Below are 23,061 nucleotides of genomic sequence, written 5' to 3'. Positions count from 1 at the left end.
ATCTGTGTACCAAGCTCACCTCAACTCTCCAGTGCAGCGACACCAAAATGAGAACTGCATTGACAATGGAAAAACAAGTAGAGATCACTCTCTGGAAGTTTGCAATGCCAGATTGCTACCAGTCAATGGAAAATCATTTTGCAGTTGGAAAATCCACAGTGTGGGGCTGCCATAATGCAAGTATATATGGCCACTAATCGTCTCCTGTTAGGGAGGACTCTCAGCAGTGTGCAGGACATAGCGGATGGATTTTTGCAATAATGGTGGTTCCTGAACTGCAGTGGGGCAATAGCATGTATATCTGTATTTTGGCACCTGCCCACCTTGCCACAGAATACATCATTAGAAAGGGCTACTATTCTATGGTTATGCAAGTGTTGGTGGATCACCGGGGACACTTTACCAAGAACAATATGGACTGGGGTCAGGGAAGGTGCATAACACTTGCATCTTTAAGATCACAGGACTCCTCAGAAAACTGCAAGCATGAACATTCTTTCCTGACAGGTTTCAGAGTAACAGCCGTGTTAGTCTGTATTCGCAAAAAGAAAAGGAGTACTTGTGGCACCTTAGAGACTAACCAATTTATTTCAGCATAAGCTTTCGTGAGCTACAGCTCACTTCATCGGATGCTCAAATAAATTGGTTAGCCATCTGCAATTAAAATGCCAATAGTGATGCTGAAAGACCCACCCTACTCCTTTCTCCCCCGTCTCATGAAACCATGCACTGGTCACCTTGACGGCACCAAGAAGAAATTCAACTACTGGCTCAGCAGATGCAGAATGATTGCTGAATGTGCTTTTGGTAGGCTGAAGACACTCTGGCAGTGTTTACTTTCTAGCTGGATGTCAGCAAGAAAAATATCCCAACAGTTATAGCTGCCTGTTGTGTTCTGCATAATATCTGTGAGGCAAAGGGGGAAAAGCTCCCGCCGGGGTGGAGCTGGAGCAGCTGTCTGCCAGCCACAAGGGCCATTACAAGAGCCCCGTGTGGGGCTATACAGTTGAGGGAGGCTTTGAAAGAGCACTTTAACTGTCAGCCACAGTAGTGTTCGGTGCTGGATTAGTCTTTGGAGTTGGAGCTTTGGGTGTTGCTAAGAATTGTGTACTGCTTGCTGTTCATTTATAAATATGACTAGGTGTTTTCCTGAGGCTATGAATTACATTGTGCTTGCTGGATATTAACAAGTACTGTTTGCTTTGAGTACTGATATGCATTCTACAATGTGTGTTGTGAACTAATAAAGATAATTTTATTCTCCAAAAATAGAACTTTACTGAGTGGGAAAAACAGTGCAGAAAAACAATACAAAAAATCCCACAGGCAATGTAATACAAAATTCTAACAAATTAATGGAGTGAAACTTTATAAGCAAACATTTCTGTCCACTTCCGTGCACAGGTGTAGTCTGTTGTGGCTACCCACACACCAACCATGGTTCTGTGAAGCCGTGGTTTTCCTTGCTGTCCCTGGCGAGGAATGATAGGGATAAGGATGTTCCCCTTGATGCTATGTGGTATGTTGGGAGGGGTAGAGAGCAGAAATCATGAAGTTCTCCAAGAGCTGAAAAGGCTGGAGCGTCTAACGTTTTTGGATCTATAGGTCAACCACGTGCTGCAGCATTTGGGTTTGCTGCCTGAGAAGTCCCATTATGTCCTGGTGTATTTCCCTCTCTTTGTCCTGCCGAGACTCCTGGGTCTCTCTCTTGTCCTTTCTTTCCTTCTTTAGGCTGTCAGTCATATTGGCCCTCCAAGCCCTTTGTTCATGGTCTGATACAGCACTGACTTATAGTATCTCACTGAATATGTCCTCTTCTTTCTCTTCCTCATCAGGGTCAGGTGTTCTGCAGGTGTGGAATGGGGAAGTACCACACCAGAAGCAGCTGATTTAAAAAAAAGACAAGATGTACCACTGCATTTACAGTTCCAATGGAAAAGATAAGTTTCACAACTCACTTCCCTTATGCCCATAAATGTTTAGTAAATAATGCTTATTGACACTTCAGCTTTGGAGCACCTTGGCACAGCACTGCTCTCCAGCCAGAGGCATAGTTAGCATGGTCTGCAGGGGTGGAAAGGAGGGGAGGGGGTGTTGGTTTTGGTTGATATCTTTTATCCAAAGGCACAGAGAACATAACTCCTACTGGCATTCTGAAGCTGCCTGGGCCCATGTGACACTAGCCTATTTACTGCAATGATGCCAGCCAAAGTAATCACAGAGTGGTGTGGGAAAGTGTCTTCCTGCAGAAACAATGAAGGCAGCCATCCCCAGAAACCTTCAAAAGAGGATTGCAGAGTATCTCCATGGAAGTTTCATAGAGATCTCTCAGGATACAAGGGACAACCCTCTGTACATAAAATAATGTGCTGTGCATCCCCCGCCCAACCCAATAGGGGAATGAAAACTTTACCTGTTTGTTGTACCTTTATTTCTTCTCAGATAAGCAAATGAACGAAAAGTTGATATCTTTATCTTGTTAACTTGAGGATGGGCCAGGTGCCATATTTAAATTTAAACACTGTAAGGAAACTGCTTGAATGCACTTACTCTATTTCCTTCATTAGGCTCATCCATGCGCCCTTGGTGGGACTGGCTAGACTGTGAACAGACCCTGGCTAACGGCATAGCTGGAGCTCTCCCCCCACCTCCTCTGCTTCCTCCTCTTCCTCACTGTTCACAGCAGAAGTCTCTGTCTCAGGCTCCTCTGAGGTATCCATAGTAGTCTGTGGGATGCTGATGGGGTCTCTGCCAAGTATGGCATGCAGCTCATTGTAAAAACAGCAGATCTGCAGGGCACCACCAGATCTATTGTATTCCTGGCCAAGTTCCTTTGCTTTCATGCAGCACTGCTACTGATCCCTGTCATATCCCTTTGCCAGCATCCCCCATGCAATCTATTTTAGATGTCCACATTTCTACGACTGGTCCATAGCTGTGCTTAACACAGCTGCTTCTCCCCACAAGCCCAGAAGATCCTATAACTTCTGTCTACTCCAGGCAGGAGCGCATCTATGATATTGTGCTGGCACAGTCGACTGGGCAGTTGCATACAAGGAGAGCTGCTAGGTGTGCTCACCAAGGTAGGCAATCAAGAAAAGGCATTTCAAAAACATGTAGGGGGCTTCAAAGTGGGGGTAGTTTCCAGTATCTGTGACTTCTGGGCACTTAAATTTTCAATTGTGACCAGAGTGTTACTGTTGTAGAGAATGGGGCATTGTGGGACAGTTGTTGGAGGACTGTTGAGTTGACACAGGTCATGCAGCATCTACACTCACACTGCACCAACCTCCGTAGGTTAAGGATGGCTCCATGCTGTTCGTGGAGGTGGTTTTACTGTGTTGATGCAATGGAGCATTTACATTGACTGGACACAAAGTTGAGTATAGCCATGCACAAACAGATCAAAGCAAGGGGATCTACTTGGTAGCGCAGACCAGCCCTAGTGTAAATGACACTTGTGTCTGTGCAATAGAGTTAAAGTCTTCCTGTTAACATTAACTCTTCTTTCTTCATTTGCATTAGATCAAACACACCACAGTGCTACATGCCTCTAAAAACACTTGAGATGGAACACTATTTTAATGTCTATATTACATGATCAAATAACATTAATCTATGCTATAAATATGGAACACTACTGTATACATGTACATCTACGGCTACAGACAACAGCTCAGCTGCCTACACCATATTATTTGCCAAATAGTGTGTCCTGTTACATAATTGCACAATACTGTATAACTCAAGACTCTGTCATAGTGTATCAGGCCAAGGGGACAGAGGCCAGGTTCCTGTGAAAGTGCCAGCTCTTGCCAAGGCTTTAGGCCTCAGCTGAGCACCGACAAGCTCGTGCATGGAAACCAGACTAACCTACCTGTATGTTAGTATTGTTCAAAATAGGTGTTGAACTTGTGAAAATGTGTTGGTGTTCATACTCTATACAACGGCGGTTAATTGCCGCATGCATTAATCTTACTCGTAACATCTGTATCCCATGCTATAAGGTAATATGTAGGTTTTGCTTTATAACTGTAAAAATGCCTGCTCTGAATTTGGAAACCCAGGCAGGAGGAGTGGTTCTCCAGCCCATCAAGGAGGACTATCAAAACTAAGTGGGCCATAGTGAAACATGCTACAAAGATGGGGTTAATGAGCCTCTTACATTGTGAAGGTGATATATGCAAGAAAGCTTGTCCATCAGCTTGAATTCTGGAAGAAGGAAATAAAGATAGTGACATAAAAATTCTTCATCTGTTTGCTGTTTGGACTCTCATAGGACTAGAGCTAAGAAACAAAAGCAGAGATCCCCAGTGTTAACCTGGGTGAGCCCTAAAAGGCATACAGTGCTGACAGGTAATTACTGCTCTGTCACCTTTTGGAACCATAGACTAACTCATTTGTGTACATATGTTCCCTGCTTTAACCTGCAAATAATTCTCTCAATTCTTTTTCCTAATTAATAAATCCTTAGTTAGTTTATTATATGATTGCTTACAAGCATTGTCTTTGATATGAGATCTGAGGTACAAACTGACCTGGGTAAGTCTAGTCTCTTGGGACTGGAAGCAACCTGAATCTTTTGCGATCTTTGGTATAAAACTATGCTCTGAAGTGTCCTAGCCTAGCTGGGAATGGGCAACAGGGGATGGATCACTTGATAATTTCCTGTTCTGTTCATTCCTTCTGAAGCACTGGGCATTGGCTACTGTCAGAAGACAGGTACCTGGGCTAGATGGACCATTGGTCTGACCCAGGATGGCCGTTCTTATGTTATGTTAAAGCACAGCTGCTACTCCTCCTGCCAAGCAAATGGGTTGAGATTGGGTGGAGCTCCTCTCCCGCAACCCATTGGTCAACCAAGCTGGTTTGGAGTGAACAGAAGCAAATGCTGTGCACCATAAAGAGCTGTAGGAAAAAATATTCCCCCTCAGGAGCAAGGCAGAGACAGGAAAGGATGTGTGGATCTGAACTGCCGTCAGTGCAGCCACTCTATATAGCCCCAATTCAATGAAAAGGTGAGGGAAATACAAAGACTTTCCATAAGCAATGGAAGAGTGGATGCACTCTGGAACAAGACATATTTCTCAGAGGTCTTCCATGTCAATTGACCAGACTAGAGTGATGAACAATGTTTCAAAGAGCTAATGGATCGATGATTTAAAACATGGACACAGCTTCTTTTCAAGAGATAGCATACAAAATTTTGTTTGTATTACAAGATCATGCAACTGAACACAATTGGGGTATGATATTTTGCCTATATACAGGTTAAACTGCATTTGAGATTTACTAGGGGATGCAGGGCAATAGGATCCCCATAAGGAACATCCTTTAAAATACAAGGCAAGTCGTCACTCAGGACCAATCTTATAAGATAAGACAAGCTCCAGCTTGTGGCAGTAGGACTGAAAGCTAGTGATTTTTTATCTAATCTCCCAAGTTACAATTAATGCAACAAGAGCAGGACTCAGACCTAGATCTCTTATATGACATCATTATTAAACAAGATATTATTATGGCAGAAATTTGTACAGTGCCTAGCACAGTGTGGTACTGGTCCATGACTGGGGCTCATGGGCACTATGGTAGTACAAATAATAAATAAATAAAATAAATAAATAAATAATAATAAAAGAAGTCACCAAATGTCACCGTCACACATAGTCTTGTAAATTACTTCTATTTGCATATGATCGCTATATATTCTGAATAAATGCTATATTTTCGGGGGAGATTTTGGGGAAGTCTCTCTAATTAGAGAGTCAGGTCTAGACTCTTGGGCTATGTCTACACTTAAAACGGTACAGTGGTGCTGCTATAGCACTTCAGTGTTAAGAACACCTAGAGCGATGGGAGCGGTTATGCCATCAGTGTAGGTAATCAACCTCCCTGAGAGATGGTAGGTAGGTCGATGGAATAATTCTTCCATCTACACCAGAGTAGGTCAGTATAACTACATCTCTCATGGGTGTGATTTTTCACAACCCTGAGAGACATAGCTATACTGATATACATTCCTAGTGTAGACCAGGCCTTAGTACAGAGTTGCTTCCTGGGAACTGACTGGGGTCTGGGTTGACATTCATGAAGGGGGTTGTTTGTGGTGTTGTTTGTGACCACCTCTGTTCAATGACTGGTGTATAGAGTGTAAATGGACAAGTTACACTAAGAAAATATCCAGACTCCATAGACATTACTGATTTCTACTCCAATGGGAAACTGACGTGCAATGACATCTACCACCACTTGGCAGAGGAAAACAATATTTAATATATTCATTTTTTCAAAATAAAATTGTACTTTAAAGGCAATGTTTAAAATTGACTTCAGATCATTACTACAAGAGAGAAGCAACCAGCCTGGAATTCTAGAGCCCTGATTCTCAGTTACACAAAGGCCATTTTATGCTAGTCTGGCACAACAAAAGGCCTGAAAGTAGGCAGAAACAGCCTCCTGAGAATCCCCGATCTGCCAGAGTACTGCCGGGGTTGGTGGCTCTATTCCCACTACCTGATAGAGAGGGCATAGCTAAAGTGAACTGCACTATACCTGACAGATTTCAGAGTAGCAGCCGTGTTAGCCCTGGTCTACATTAGGACTTTAGGTCGAATTTAGCAGTGTTAAATCGATGTAAACCTGCACCCGTCCACATGATGAAGCCCTTTATTTCGACTTAAAGGACTCTTAAAATCGATTTCTGTACTCCACCCCTGACAAGTGGATTAGTGCTTAAATCGGCCTTGCCGGGTCGAATTTGGGGTACTGTGGACACAATTCGATGGTATTGGCCTCCGGGAGCTATCCCAGAGTGCTCCATTGTGACCGCTCTGGACAGCACTCTCAACTCAGATGCACTGGCCAGGTAGACAGGAAAAGAACTGCGAACTTTTGAATCTCATTTCCTGTTTGGCCAGCGTGGCAAGCTGCAGGTGACCATGCAGAGCTCATCAGCAGAGGTGACCATGATGAAGTCCCAGAATCGCAAAAGAGCTCCAGCATGGACTGAACGGGAGGTACGGGATCTGGTCGCTGTATGGGGAGAGGAATCCGTGCTATCAGAACTCCGTTCCAGTTTTCGAAATGCCAAAACCTTTGTCAAAATCTCCCAACCATGAAGGACAGAGGCCATAACAGGGATCCAAAGCAGTGCCGCGTGAAACTTAAGGAGCTGAGGCAAGCCTACCAGAAAACCAGAGAGGCGAACGGCCGCTCCGGGTCAGAGCCCCAAACATGCCGCTTCTATGATGAGCTGCATGCCATTTTAGGGGGTTCAGCCACCACTACCCCAGCCGTGTTGTTTGACTCCTTCAATGGAGATGGAGGCAACACGGAAGCAGGTTTTGGGGACGAAGAAGATGACGATGATGATGAGGAGGTTGTAGATAGCTCACAGCAAGGAAGCGGAGAAACCGGTTTTCCCGACAGCCAGGAACTGTTTCTCACCCTGGACCTGGAGCCAGTACCCCCCGAACCCACCCAAGGCTACCTCCTGGATCCGGCAGGCGGAGAAGGGACCTCCGGTGAGTGTACCTTTTAAAATACTATACATGGTTTAAAAGCAAGCATGTGAAAGGATTAATTTGCCCTGGCATTCGCGGCTCTCCTGGATGTACTCCCAAAGCCTTTGTAAAAGGTTTCTGGGGAGGGCAGCCTTATTGCGTCCTTCATGGTAGGACACTTTACCACTCCAGGCCAGTAACACGTACTCAGGAATCATTGTACAACAAAGCATTGCAGTGTATGTTTGCTGGCGTTCAAACAACATCCGTTCTTTATCTCTCTGTGTTATCCTCAGGAGAGTGAGATATCATTCATGGTCTCCTGGTTGAAATAGGGTGCTTTTCTTCAGGGGACATTCAGAGGAGCCCGTTCCTGCTGAGCTGTTTGCCTGCGGCTGAACAGAAATGTTCCCCGCTGTTAGCCACGGGGAGGGGGAAGGGTTGAGGGGGTAGCCACGTGGTGGGGGGAGGCAAAATGCGACCTTGTAATGAAAGCACATGTGCTATGTATGTAATGTTAACAGCAAGGTTTACCCTGTAAGAGTGTAGCCACTGTTTTATAAAATGTGTCTTTTTAAATACTGCTGTCCCTTTTTTTTTTCTCCACCAGCTGCATGTGTTTCAATGATCACAGGATCTTCTCCTTCCCAGAGGCTAGTGAAGATTAGAAAGAAAAAAAAACGCACTCGTGATGAAATGTTCTCTGAGCTCATGCTGTACTCCCACACTGACAGAGCACAGACGAATGCGTGGAAGCAAATAATGTCAGAGTGCAGGAAAGCAAAAAATGACCGGGAGGAGAGGTGGCGGGCTGAAGAGAGTAAGTGGCGGGCTGAAGACAGGGCTGAAGCTCAAATGTGGCGGCAGCGTGATGAGAAGAGGCAGGATTCAATGCTGATGCTGCTGGAGGACCAAACCAGTATGCTCCAGTGTATGGTTGAGCTGCAGCAAAGGCAGCTGGAGCACAGACTGCCACTACAGCCCCTGTGTAACCAACCGCTCTCCTCCCCAAGTTCCATAGCCTCCACACCCAGAGGCCCAAGAACGCGGTGGGGGGGCCACCGGCCAACCAGCTACTCCGCCACAGAGGATTGCCCAAAAAAAAGAAGGCTGGCATTCAATACATTTTAAAGTTGTAAACTTTTAAAATGCTGTGTGGCATTTTCCTTCCCTCCTCTACCACCCCTCCTGGGCTACCTTGTTAGTCATCCCCCTATTTGTGTGATGAATGAATAAAGAATGCATGAATGTGAAGCAACAATGACTTTATTGCCTCTGCAAGCGGTGATTGACGGGAGGATGGGAGGGTGGTTAGCTTGCAGGGAAGTAGAGTGAACCAAGGGGCGGGGGGTTTCATCAAGGAGAAACAAACAGAACTTTCACACCGTAGCCTGGCCAGTCATGAAACTGGTTTTCAAAGCTTCTCTGATGTGTACCGCGCCCTCCTGTGCTCTTCTAACCGCCCTGGTGTCTGGCTGCGCGTAACCAGCAGCCAGGCGATTTGCCTCAACCTCCCACCCCGCCATAAACGTCTCTTCCTTACTCTCACAGATATTGTGGAGCACACAGCAAGCAGTAATAACAGTGGGAATATTGGTTTCGCTGAGATCTAAGTGAGTCAGTAAACTGCGCTAGCGCGCCTTTAAACATCCAAATGCACATTCTACCACCATTCTGCACTTGCTCAGCCTGTAGTTGAACAGCTCCTGACTACTGTCCAGGCTGCCTGTGTACGGCTTCATGAGCCATGGCATTAAGGGGTAGGCTGGGTCCCCAAGGATACATATGGGCATTTCAACAGCCCCAACAGTTATTTTCTGGTCTGGGAATAAAGTCCCTTCCTACAGCTTTTGAAACAGACCAGAGTTCCTGAAGATGCGAGCGTCATGTACCTTTCCCGGCCATCCCACATTGATTTGGTGAAACGTCCCTTGTGATCCACCAGAGCTTGCAGCACTATTGAAAAGTACCCCTTGTGGTTTATGTACTCGGCAGCTTGGTGCTCCGGTGCCAAGATAGGGATATGGGTTCCGTCTATGGCCCCACCACAGTTAGGGAATCCCATTGCAGCAAAGCCATCCACTCTGACCTGCACATTTCCCAGGGTCACTACCCTTGATATCAGCAGATCTTTGATTGCGTGGGCTACTTGCATCACAGCAGCCCCAACAGTAGATTTGCCCACTCCAAATTGATTCCCAACTGACCGGTAGCTGTCTGGCGTTGCAAGCTTCCACAGGGCTATTGCCACTCGCTTCTCAACTGTGAGGGCTGCTCTCATCTTGGTATTCATGCGCTTCAGGGCAGGGAAAAGCAAGTCACAAAGTTCCATGAAAGTGCCTTTACGCATGCGAAAGTTTCGCAGCCACTGGGAATCGTCCCAGACCTGCAACACTATGCGGTCCCACCAGTCTGTGCTTGTTTCCCGAGCCCAGAATCGGCGTTCCACAGCATGAACCTGCCCCATTAGCACCATGACGCGGCCAGGAGCACCTCGGACATGATGATGACGGCTACCAGTCATATTGCACCGTCTGCTGCCAGAAGGCAATGGGTTGCTGCTACTGTGTAGCAATGCAGTACTGCATCTGCCAGCACCCAGGAGACATACGGTGACGGTTACCTGAGTGGGCTCCATGCTTGCCGTGGTATGGCGTCTGCACAGGTAACTCAGGAAAAAAGGCGCGAAACGATTGTCTGCCCTTGCTTTCACAGAGGGAGGGAGGGAACGGGGGCCTGACGATATGTACCCAGAACCACCCGCGACAATGTTTTAGCCCCATCAGGCATTGGGATCTCAACCCAGAATTCCAACGGGCAGCGGAGACTGCGGGAACTGTGGGATAGCTACCCACAGTGCAACACTCCGGAAGTCGACGCTTGCCTCGGCACTGTGGAAGCACTCCGCCGACTTAATGCACTTAGAGTATTTTCTGTGGGGACACACACTCGAATATATAAAACCGATTTTTAAAAAAACGACTTCTATACATTCGACCTTCTTCCGTAGTGTAGACATACCCTTAGTCTGTATTGCAAAAAGAAAAGGAGCATAAGCTTTCATGAAGTGAGCTGCAGCTCACGAAAGCTTATGCTCAAATAAATTTGTTAGTCTCTAAGGTGCCACAAGTACTCCTTTTCTTTTTGCAGTATAGCGGTTATCTATTTCCTAGGGCCATGGAAAGCACATTATAAGCTACAGCAGCCCGGAGGTCCCCTAATTCGTGCTCCCTCTCACTAGTTATGTCATGTCTAAATTCTAGTTTGATAACTCCTTGAGGCAGAGGCCAGCCTGACTAGATATTGGTTCTGCAAGGCAATTAGGATTTTTGGATGTAGCATTAAAAAAACAACAACAACAACAACCACCTCTCTAAAGACTTAAAGATACATGAATCTTTGACTCTTCTTTTAGTTTTTGTTTTCTAGTTCCTGCAATGGAGAGAAGTAAAGAAGCAGTTGGTGTTGTGTTTTTGTTTGTTTTTCTAAAAAGACCAACCAATTCAAATGCTTGCTTCATCTCAGAGATCTTAATTTTTAAATGATAAATTTATATCATCCTTTTCCTTGATGTCTTTTCTAAGGTTCTGATTCTACTGCCAGTGACGTTAATGGAACCTTCGCCGCCAACTTTAACAGCAGCAGAATTAGTTCAGGGGTCATGAAAATCTTTCATCTAACAAGGGGCAATGTAACAATGGGGCATTTTATGAGAACCAGAAGCTAAAGCTCATGGCTCTTTCCATGCTCTACTCCAGAATGGAGAGAGTGGAATTTCTTGTGATAATGTCTGACCAATTAAACAAACAAAACAAGCACATACTACTTAAACTTTGGGACTGGGTAAAAATGTACTTGTTTAGTTCAAAATGTTTTGCTGATGAAAAACGAACCCCCGCCTCTGCCTCTCCCTGCCTGGAAAAGCATTGTTACTAATGTGAAGGAATGTTTTTGAATCAGAAAGGAAAAAAAGCATGCAATGTGCCCTCTGCTTTTGGAACAGTTCCTTGATATTTCTGATGCACTGAAATCTTGCCTTGGAGAAAACAGATTGCTGTGATCTCCACAGGAACATGGGGACAAGGGCGCAAAATGCTCCCCCTGAAAAAAAATAAGTTTGGGGGGAGAAATAAAAATTCAGCAATAGAAAGAGGAAGAACTTTGTGGGGAAAGGGTGCAAAAGTAGCCCGATTTATGCAGTACCTCTTTGTTACACAGCCCGAGACCGGCAACTCACAGACCCCATAACAGTGAATTGGGCTGAAAGGGTCATTTTTAATTGAAATGTTGAGGACAGGATTAGAAATCTAAATGACCTTGAAAAATTGATTTGAAATCAACAAGATGAAATTCGGTAAAAGCAAGTGCCAAGTACTATATCTAGGAAAGAAAACTTAAATGCACAAATAGAAAATGGGGAATAACTGGCTTGGTGGTAGTACTGCTGAAAAGGATCTACGGTTATACTACATCAGAAATTGAATATGAGCCAACAATGTGATGCATATGAGAAAAAGACTAATATTGTGGGATGTATTAACAGGAGCATCATATGTAAGACACAGGAGGTAACTGTTCTGCTCTACTTGGTGCTGGTGAGGTCCCAGCTGAAGTACTGTGTCTAGTTGTTGGTGCCACACTTTAAGAAAGAAAAGGAGTACTTGTGGCACCTTAGAGACTAACCAATTTATTTGAGCATAAGTCTCTAAGGTGCCAAAAGTACTCCTTTTCTTTTTGCGAATACAGACTAACACGGCTGTTACTCTGAAACCTGACTTTAAGAAAGATGTGCATAAATTGGAGAGGATCCAGAGGAGAGCAACAAAAATAATAAAAGGTTTAAAAACCTGATCTATGAGTAAAGGTTACAAAAACTGGGCATATTTAACCTTCAGAAAACAAGACTGAAGGGGGATCTGATAACAGTCTTCAAATATGTGAGGGCTGTCATTGAGGATGGTGATCAATTGTTCTCTGTGTCCACTGAAGGTAGGACAAGAAGTAATGAGCTTAATCTGCAGCAAGGGAGACTTAGGTTAGACATTAGGGAAAATATTTCTAATGATCAGAATAGTTAAGCACTGGAACAGGCTTCCAAGGGAGGTTGCCGAATCCCCATCATTGGAGGCTTTAGAGAAGTGGCTAGACAAATACCTGTCAGGGATAGTCTAGGTATACTAGTGCAGGGGAGTGGCATAGATGACTTCTCAAGGTCCTTTCCAGCCCTACATTTCTATGACTCTATGAAAAGTTCAATGCCCATCCCACATAAAGGCTGAGCTGCTGTTATGACACACCTTGATGGAAACAACACTCACTAGCGTAGCTGAGTTAATGTGGATCAGGATAAGTATTATATAGTAGGAAAACAACAGAGCCAAGGTGCAAGCAGGTAAAGCAAATGGAACAAAGGCTCCAGCAGGCCGTGACAGCACCATCCTGGCCACACTTATAATCATATGTACATTTTCATTCATCCAGAAAAGATGAACAAATTTATACATTTATAACTGGGAAACAAAGAAAAGAAAAACACTTTGCAAAGATGAGTATTACCCAAGGATAAATGTTATCCTCATTTACAGATGAGGAGATTGAGGTGATTTTCCTAGAGACATGCTGTGTGTTAGTGGCCCACCTGGAAAAATAATCTCCGTGTCTCCTGACTTCCGGACACTTATTCTAACTACTAGAAAAAGCTTTAGCAGTGCTGAGGTTCTTTTTTCACCATTTTTAAAAAAAACAAACAAACCAATAAACAGCAATTTCAGTCATTACCATACTAGGGTGGATTTGAACTAGTGACCGAGGTAGGAGATGGATGGGTTCATATCCAATTATCAATCTCACAAGCAATCCAAAAGGAGTACTTGTGGCACCTTAGAGACTAACAAATTTATTTGAGCATAAGCTTTTGTGAGCTACAGCTCAATTCCTCAGATGTGAGCTGTAGCTCACGAAAGCTTATGTTCAAATAAATCTGTTAGTCTCTAAGGTGCCACAAGTACTCCTTTTCTTTTTGCGAATACAGACTAACATGGCTGCTACTCTGAAACCTGTCAAGCAATCCAGTTTCCCTTACTGTCTTTATGGGCAATTGACTTCCTGTTTTGAACTCTAAAATTGATTACTCAGAAAAAGGAAGTTAAAAGTTGTGATATAACCAGAAGCAGATTAAGGCTAAATATGGTTCATGTCTGATCAAAAACACAGGGTACCAAAACATTTTAAGGAGAAGAAAAACAATGCTACTAGAAAAATAATTGTGGGTCACTTTTAAAGGATGAAGGTACTTTAATCTGACGCTGGTCATGCATACTTTTTTTGTCCCATCAACATTTTAAAAGCCAGATACAAAACCCACTATTATGAAAACAAATTGAAAAATTTAATAGTCTTATTATTTTTTGCCTTCCAGTAGTACCCAGAATGTGCTAGACATCATCCACATACAGTCCCTGCCCTAAACAACTTACAGTCTAAGAAGAGTTTACACAGATGATGTGGAAATGGATTGAGCACACCAGTGGAATTACTCATGATTTCTTCTGAGATGCTCAGGTCCAGCTGTACGAACGATAGCAATAGTACAAATGGAAGAGGCTCTTCATGCAATCTAGGGCAGTGATTCTCAACCAGGGGTCTGGGGCCTCCTGGGGGGCCATGAGCAAGTTTCAGGGGGTCAACCAAGCATGGCTGGCATTAGACTCATTAGGGCCCAGAGCAGAAAGCCAAAGCCCCACCACACAGGACTGCAGCCCAAGGCGCCAAGCCCCATCACCCAGGGCTGAAGCTGAAGCCTGAGCAACTTAGCTTTGCAGTGACCCTGTGGTGTTGGCCCTGGGGCAATTGCCTTGCTTGCTACCCCTTGATGCTACCCCTTGATGCCGGCCCTGGCTTTTATATGCAGAAAACCAGTTGTAATGGCACAGGTGGGCCGTGGAGTTTTTATAGCATGTTGCAGGGGCCTCCGAAATAAAAAGGTTGAGAACCCCTGGCCTAGGAAATAAAGATGTACTGCTAGTCCACTTCAGCATAACACAACGAAGTTTTCAAATCAAGATTTGTAGCACACAAAGAGGCTGTAATCCCCAATGGTACAATGGAGTTTTGTTGGCTCAAGTACAGCTATAAGAAACAGAAAGCCTACTGGTCTGCATACACTACAGATGTGTCATGCGTGGGCAAGACAGTGCTGATAAAGCATCCACAGTTTAGAAGTTTTACAAGCTGGGGTGGGGGTGGGGGGGAGACACTAGATAAACTTAATTTCTACAGTTCTTCAAAAAAATGTTCACCAATATGCAATGTAAGGGAGTTTCATACACATCATCCAGAAACAAGAGTGATATTACTCAGCAGGTGGAATATACAAGGTCAAGAAAATTATGAAATTAAATAATACATGAACTTTGTAGAAACCATTCTGTGTGTGGGACTATCAACTTACATTTTTATGTACACAATGGGACATATTAATGGAGTTACACCAGGGTTGTATCATGCTACTTTGTGGAGCAAATTCAAAGTCAACTAGAGAGGCATGTAAATTATGATCACAACATTTAGCACTGGTTTTCTACATGATTCTACACCAATAACATGTCACCACATCATAGCAAAATGAACAAATTTATTGAAAGCATATATTAAACATATACACTCAAAATTTCATCCTCATTAATGATTCCTAACATGAGACTGCTTTGCTTTCATGCAAGTGACTCCTCCATTTTCCATGTCACTATTATACTCTCGGCACTGCTGTGCCTTCCTCTGCATTATCAATCATTTCTATTAAGGTTGGAGTTTTTGGCATCTTGTAGCTCTCATTTCACAACTTTGTCAACCCATTCTTTTTGTAGTTTGACAATGGACAAGACTGCTAGACCTCTTCAGTATCAGTTCACTCAAGATTCCATCCTAACAAAACTTTCAATGCTGCTCAAGTATGTTAAAGATTTTTTTTAAAATGGTGGCAATTTAATGTTATTGAAGTTAATTGGTTTATAAAATATTGCTGAGTGGTATTTTGATACTGTTTCATTAGCTGTTACCACTGAGTGCTGGTGATCGCTGAAAAGCCAAATATTTTCCTTTCCCAAAAATACTAAGTGTGAAATCTTGGCCCTGTAGGGCTGCTGGCCTGTTTCTCCAGCTCAGTAAGGACTGATGCCATGTCCAACACATGATCAGGTCCTCTTTTTGAGGCCTTTATTTATTCTTCAAATACAAAACTCACAAAGTAAAACCAAACAAAACTCTTCCCCAGTCCTCCTACAGGAGCCTATCACAGGAACCAGCTGATACCATTCTCAACTGAGCTCTTTCCATCCTTATAGGAATCGCCCTGGCCCCTTCCCAGCTGGGTCTGATAATCCTCTCCACCAGGCCCAAACATCTTAAAGGGGCTCTGCCTCAGAACAGGGCTGGCTGTCCCAGGGCCCTAGTAATTCCTTAAAGGAGCAGACCACCCTGCTCCAGGCCCAATTGAAGTCAATGGCTGTTTTAAGTCGCATTGATTTAAAAAGAGCCAGGATTTCATCCCAACTGTGACCTAGATGTGTGGGTTGTAGAGATTTAAGACCCTAAAGTTATTGCATACTGCTTTGATACACAAAAAGTCTTACAGCTTGTTTCACAACTCTTGCCAGAGTCCCTAACACTTGTCTCTAACAGCATCGCTCTCTATGCATGGCAATCTGTAGGTAAAACCATTACAATGCTTAGTACATATCAAAGACCATTCTTTATGGGGACACAAGATTTCATCAAGGTGTCCCTCATTGTTCCATCCTAGGCTCCTCCATTCTCTCATAACTCATTTAAAAAATATGAACAATGACTCAGTCAGTGCCCTGTAAAGGAATTCTAGACAGGGATGTCAGAAAAAGGGCAGCGGCACATTGAAAGAGTTTTGTAAAGCAATTCCCAATTTACCAGTCTGACTGAATACAAAAGTATGCTTATGGTTCAAGTCTGAAATGATTTATTATGGTGTGTAGTGTGGCTTTATCCTGTTTTATTTGATCTGATGCTGGACTTTGCAGAATCTAGCCTACTTATCTGGGTACTTACAATGGTATCCATCATGATTGCAACTGAGCATCTCCCAGTAGTAAAAAATAATATCAACAATGATCCCCCTCTCTCTTCCTTTTCTGACAGAAAGAGCAGAGGCAGTAGAAGCTTGCTCTGAACGGGAGGGCAAAGGTCCTCTGCATGGGCAGTAGAACAAGGGGAGTGGGGGCAGCAGGGGAAGGTCAGGTGTCAGAGATAGGAAGGGGAGTCAAGGTGGGTGCTCTGTATGGGGAGTTGGGGTGCCAGGGAGAAGAGGTGGAGCAGTTCCTACCCGCTCCCTGGCCTGATTCCAGGTGCCATGGCAGCTGTACCAGCCCCTCTGGGTCTCATTCTCTCTTCTGCCTGCCCCTGCAAATGTCTGCAGTTTTCAGGGAATGGTGCACACTGGTGAAAACACAGATCAGCTCCCACAATATTTACATTGCAGAGGTGCAAGCCCACACTGCACTGTGATTCCACCACCTCCAAGAGACAGACATTCTTCTATTTGCTGTAATGATTTAAAAAGAAGAGCATGACTATTGATATGAATAAGGGTAGTTCTTTGGGAGAGCTTGGGCCTAGAAGTGGGTTTTGCATTTAGCTCTGAATGTGGTGAGCCTAAGTGGCCTCCATTCTGTACAAAGTTGTGATGTTCACTGGGCTAGTGCTTGTTTTGCAGTGTACTTTAATTTGACAGTGTAGCATCACTAAAATGGAAAAAATAAATGAACTGAACAAAAACCAGAAAAGGGTCATAGATATTCAATCTGCCAGATTACCTGGGGTATCCAAAATGCCTGACTTGCCTGCATGATTATGCAGTACTCTTAGGCTACGACTTCCTTTAATTTATCTCCAATAAGTGCATCCAGGAATGTGACCAAAGGAGATAGTGTTATGTTGCTTTCCAGGAAATATGATGATAAACATATCATTTAGCCACTGGATGGCCTGTTCATTTTAAGGTATCCCAAGTTTCTAAAACCAGGTAGTTCCCCTGCTATATGAACTATTAACTTAGATAACACAGTTTGTAAAACCATCTAACAATAATGCTAATACAATATCTTAGAAATAATAACCACATCATTGATTTAGATGAGCTCTGCATTTTTCTGACATTTGTAGAAGAAGTTATTATACAAAGAGACAGAGACTTAGAGAAAAATTAAGAGATTCCAGTGCTTGTATAAGGGCTTGGCAATACAGTACAGGAAGTGAGACTGTGCTTTTCAGTGCATATTATAGGCATAGCCTGGACAGTACAGCCTTAGAAAATTTTAAATTTGTATTAAGAATGCATACATTATCCTATGATAAGGATCTGCATGTAGCAAAAATGTATGTATAACACATACCCAATGGAAAGAATTTTAGATCAGATTTCTTGCCAATTATTATGTCCTTTGGTAAAGCACAGTCACTACTTGTTACTCATGTGGTGCCCTTTAAGTAATACAAATATATATGAGAAACAAGCACACAAAAGCTGGGAATGGAAATTACTGAACAGCTCAACCTAGTTCAAGTAACTGCAAGATCTCTGAATCCACCACGCTAAAGCCCCAATCCTGCAAACACTAAAGCATGTCCTTTACTACCATGAACAGCCCCATGGCAATCAATGGGATTACTCACAGTGGTAAAATTAAGCATGTGTAACTGTATGCAAGAGTGGGGCCTAACATGTTGTTCTATCTACCCATACTGTAGGCTTTTACTATATCAAAAATTTTCCAGGCAAATGTACTTTACCTTCCCCTCTTGTTGAATTTTTGCATCCATTTTACATGCATTTAACAATGCACTATTACTTTCAGGATTCTGACCCACATCAAGACAAGGAAGTTCAACTAATTTAACTTGCAAAAAGAAAAGGAGTACTTGTGGCACCTTAGAGACTAATCAGTTTATTTGAGCATAAGCTTTTGTGAGCTACATCCGATGAAGTGAGCTGTAGCTCACGAAAGCTTATGCTCAAATAAATTGGTTAGTCTCTAAGGTGCCATAAATGCTCCTTTTCTTTTTGCGAATACAGACTAACAGGGCTGCTTCTCTGAAACCTAATTTAACTATTCTTGTATCTGAACTCTTGAGGAGGAGCATCATCAGCGCATGTATCAATGTCAAGGAAGAGATGTAGTCCCTTGAGCAGTCAGCAGATGGAGTTGAAGACATGCTCAGTGCAAAGGACTTGGACAATGGCTGAGGGCTTGCCCAATGCCGAAATGAGTGTTGGCGGCAATAGAGCTGTCGGCGCTGGTGGTTTTCTCGGTGCCATAGTGCCCAAAGTAGGTCTGGTTGGGGTGGAGAGTATCCGTTTAGACTGTTTCAGGTTTTGGTCTCCAGTGCTGAACGACAGAGCTGATGACTGTAGGTCTGCCTGGTTAGGGTCTTTTGACCACGCTTAGCTCTGGTACCCAGGGTACAAGAACAGTCCCTGGAGCTACATCCCCTCTCTGAGGATGTTGAGGCAACTGACCTCACAGGGTATGGTGTCATGGTGGGCAGTATCTCAGAGGGCGATGAAGGAGCCCATTTCTTCCTATCCATGGGGGAAACAGAACATTTTCTTTTAATGGGACTCAGCAAAGGGGGTTGGTGGACAACTTAGTGAAGCGTGATAACTGCTCAGGAGAAGAATCTGGGCCAGGGGCCAATACTGGATGCAATGATTTCTCCATGAGGAGAAGTCTTGGTTGAATGTCCCAGTCTTTTCTGGCTGTGGCAGTCAGGTTGTGACAATAAGCACACTTTTGTGGGATGTGGCCCTCTCCCAGGCAGCAAATGCACTGCGGATGGCCATCAGTTATTGGAAGGCATCCCAGCAGGAGATGCACCTCTTAAACCAGGGAGATACAGGCATAAGGGTAAGGGAAAAAGCTTCCCAGTCAGGGAGGGTGAAAAGCAGGAAAATGGAAACCTAAGCTACAAACTAACAGTAACAGAAGTAGTGGGGGCAAAAGATCTATCTTGCTTTAAGATTAAACTCGATAAGTTTATGGAGGAGATGGTATGATGGGATAACATGGTTTTGGTAATTAAATATTCATGGTAAATAGGCCCAATGGCCTGTGATGGGTTTTTAGATGGGGTAAGATCCAAGTTACCCGGGAAAGAATTTTCTGTAGTATCTGGCTGATGAATCTTGCCCATATGCTCAGGGTTTAGCTGATCGCCATATTTGGGGTCGGGAAGGAATTTTCCTCCAGGGCAGATTGGAAGGCCCTGGAGGTTTTTCGCCTTCCTCTGTAGCATGGGGCACGGGTCACTTGCTGGAGGATTCTCTGCTCCTTGAGGTCTTCAAACTACAATTTGAGGACTTCAATAGCACAGATATAGGTGTGAGGTCTTTTTTAGGAGTGGTGGGTGAAATTCTGTGGCCTGCATTGTGCAGGAGGTCAGACTAGATGATCATAATGGTCCCTTCTGGCCTAAATATCTATGAATCTATGAACTTGGAGGTCCAGTAGTTGGCCTGTTGTGTTGTTGGTTTTTTTTTTAATGGAGACAGAAACCTCTTGGATTTATGGCAACATGTGTATATATAGATTTAAAACATTTCCAAAACCAGACTTTACTACATGTACTCCTTCCCCAGGGGAGAAGATGAGAGAACAAACACATCACAGATTCGTCACGTGGCTTAATGAGCTACGGGAAGGCTACAATGATGAGCTTGGTCTAAACGCGACCTAGAGCCGAATACCAGCTGTTGTTCAATTACAACCCAAGATCCATAAACCTGGAAATCCTGGGCGCCCCATCATCTCAGGCATTGGCACCCTGACAGCAGGACTGTCTGGCTATGTAGACTCCCTCCTCAGGCCCTACGCTACCAGCACTCCCAGCTACCTTCGAGACACCACTGACTTCCTGAGGAAACTTCAATCCATCGGTGATCTTCCTGATAACACCAACCTGGCTACTATGGATGTAGAAGCCCTCTACACCAACATTCCACACAAAGATGGACTACAAGCCGTCAAGAACACTATCCCCGATAATGTCACGGCAAACCTGGTGGCTGAACTTTGTGACTTTGTCCTTACCCATAACTATTTCACATTTGGGGACAATGTATACCTTCAGATCAGCGGCACTGCTATGGGTACCCGCATGGCCCCACAGTATGCCAACATTTTTATGGCTGATTTAGAACAACGCTTCCTCAGCTCTCGTCCCCTAAAGCCCCTACTCTACTTGCGCTATATTGATGACATCTTCATCATCTGGACCCATGGAAAAGAAGCCCTTGAGGAATTCCACCATGATTTCAACAATTTCCATCCCACCACCAACCTCAGCCTGGTCCAGTCCACACAAGAGATCCACTTCCTGGACACTACAGTGCTAATAAACAATGGTCACATAAACACCACCCTATACCGGAAACCTACTGACCGCTATTCCTACCTGCATGCCTCCAGCTTTCACCCTGACCACACCACACGATCCATCGTCTACAGCCAAGCTCTGCGATACAACCGCATTTGCTCCAACCCCTCAGACAGAGACAAACACCTACAAGATCTCTGTCAAGCTTTCTTACAACTACAATACCCACCTGCAGAAGTAAAGAAACAGATTGATAGAGCCAGAAGAGTTCCCAGGAGTTACCTACTACAGGACAGGCCTAACAAAGAAAATAACAGAACGCCACTAGCGGTCACCTTCAGCCCCCAACTAAAACCCCTCCAATGCATTATTAAGGATCTACAACCTATCCTGAAGGATGACCCAACACTCTCACAAGTCTTGGGAGACAGGCCAGTCCTTGCCTACAGACAGCCCCGCAACCTGAAGCAAATACTCACCAACAACCACATACCACACAACAGAACCACTAACCCAGGAACTTATCCTTGCAACAAAGCCCGTTGCCAATTGTGCCCACATATCTATTCAGGGGACACCATCACAGGGCCTAATAACATCAGCCACACTATCAGAGGCTCGTTCACCTGCACATCCACCAATGTGATATATGCCATCATGTGCCAGCAATGCCCCTCTGCCATGTACATTGGTCAAACTGGACAGTCTCTACGTAAAAGAATAAATGGATACAAATCAGATGTCAAGAATTATAACATTCATAAACCAGTCGGAGAACACTTCAATCTCTCTGGTCACGCAATCACAGACATGAAGGTCGCTATCTTAAAACAAAAAAACTTCAAATCCAGACTCCAGCGAGAAACTGCTGAATTGGAATTCATTTGCAAATTGGATACTATTAATTTAGGCTTAAATAGAGACTGGGAGTGGCTAAGTCATTATGCAAGGTAGCCTGTTTCCTCTTGTTTTTTCCTACCCCCCCCCCCCCAGATGTTCTGGTTTAACTTGGATTTAAACTTGGAGAGTGGTCAGTTTGGATGAGCTATTACCAGCAGGAGAGTGAGTTTGTGTGTGTATGGGGGTGGGGGGGATGTGAGAAAACCTGGATTTGTGCAGGAAATAGCCCGACTTGATTATGTAAAGAGTTGTCACTTTGGATGGGCTAGCACCAGCAGGAGAGTGAATTTGTGTGGGGGGGTGGAGGGTGAGAAAACCTGGATTTGTGCTGGAAATGGCCCACCTGATGATCACTTTAGATAAGCTATTACCAGCAGGACAGTGAGGTGGGAGGAGATATTGTTTCATATTCTCTGTGTATATATAAAGTCTGCTGCAGTTTCCACAGTATGCATCCGATGAAGTGAGCTGTAGCTCACGAAAGCTCATGCTCAAATAAATTGGTTAGTCTCTAAGGTGCCACAAGTACTCCTTTTCTTTTTGCGAATACAGACTAACACGGCTGTTACTCTGAAACAAGATATTTGCACACACACCCCTCTAAAATGAGCAGACAGGTCCCACCACACTGCACGTCGGTATATAAAATGAGGGGATCAGGGCGCTTTGGGAGAACAAATTTATTTCCTTTCCTGCTCGAAGGCGGGGCGGGGGGTGAGCTGCCCACGGCACCGGACGCCGACTTTGGGGTGTTGATGATGGACCCGTCCGTCTCCCAGGGTTACACCACCGCCGCCTACGACACCGGGGCATTTATCACTGACGGGCTCAGTTTCAAAGAGCACCAGGAACATCGGCCCGAGGGAGCAGCGTAGACTCTGCTTTTCCAAGGGGCTTCTGCAGCCCCCTCCCCGCTCATTATCTGCCAGACTATGCTACGGGGGGGGGGGAAGGGGGGAACTCTGTCCCCCTGAGGGAGCCTTGTCTCCCCTCCCCCCTCAGGGGGTCTCTGCATTCCCTCCCATCGGTCCGCAGCCAGCTCCCCGCCGGCACGAACTGAGGGACGGACTGCTCCAGCCCGCTCCCGCGCGAGCGGCCAGGCGCACGCTGTTTACCTACCGCCTGCCCCGGAAGTGCCCCGCGCCGTCCGGACGCGCTACTCTGCCCCCACAGAGCAACGGCGGAGGCAGAGACATCGCCGCCGGCCGCCATCACGTGACTCGAGGTCCGAAGAGCAGCGGCTGAAGGGACGCGCTAG

General features: G+C 44.7%; 2 protein-coding genes across 6 annotated transcripts in view; one reads left to right on the top strand and one right to left on the bottom strand.

The window, feature by feature from the left end:
- The window catches only part of LOC125636726 (uncharacterized), a 94,542-nt gene extending 73,888 nt beyond the window's left edge, over window positions 1–20,654 (top strand). Inside the window, exons 2-4 of one of the 3 annotated variants that reach the window (XM_075128490.1) lie at window positions 1,836–2,712; window positions 6,918–7,523; window positions 8,113–8,748. In XM_075128490.1, coding sequence (XP_074984591.1) covers window positions 7,037–7,523; window positions 8,113–8,633 — 1,008 coding nt within the window. In that variant the 5' untranslated portion in view covers window positions 1,836–2,712; window positions 6,918–7,036 and the 3' untranslated portion in view covers window positions 8,634–8,748. Of the gene's footprint in view, window positions 1–1,835; window positions 2,713–6,795; window positions 7,524–8,112; window positions 8,749–20,166 lie in introns of those variants that run through there. The other 2 variants (XR_012668416.1, XM_075128491.1) reach the window with 2 other exon arrangements.
- Window positions 1–23,060, bottom strand: part of LOC125636722 (THAP domain-containing protein 6) — a 38,270-nt gene extending 15,210 nt beyond the window's left edge. The window contains exon 1 of one of the 3 annotated variants that reach the window (XM_048850304.2): window positions 22,923–23,060. The gene's annotated coding sequence lies outside the window, so the exon portion shown is untranslated. The remainder of the gene's footprint in view (window positions 1–22,922) is intronic. The other 2 variants (XM_048850303.2, XM_048850305.2) reach the window with 2 other exon arrangements.
- Between the last annotated feature and the right edge of the window lies 1 nt (window position 23,061).

This window comes from Caretta caretta, chromosome 5 (assembly GCF_965140235.1).
Source record: "Caretta caretta isolate rCarCar2 chromosome 5, rCarCar1.hap1, whole genome shotgun sequence".
Taxonomy (NCBI): domain Eukaryota; kingdom Metazoa; phylum Chordata; order Testudines; family Cheloniidae; genus Caretta; species Caretta caretta.
The sequence above is the reverse complement of the archived record's forward strand: the minus strand, read 5'-3'. Positions and strand labels throughout refer to the sequence as shown.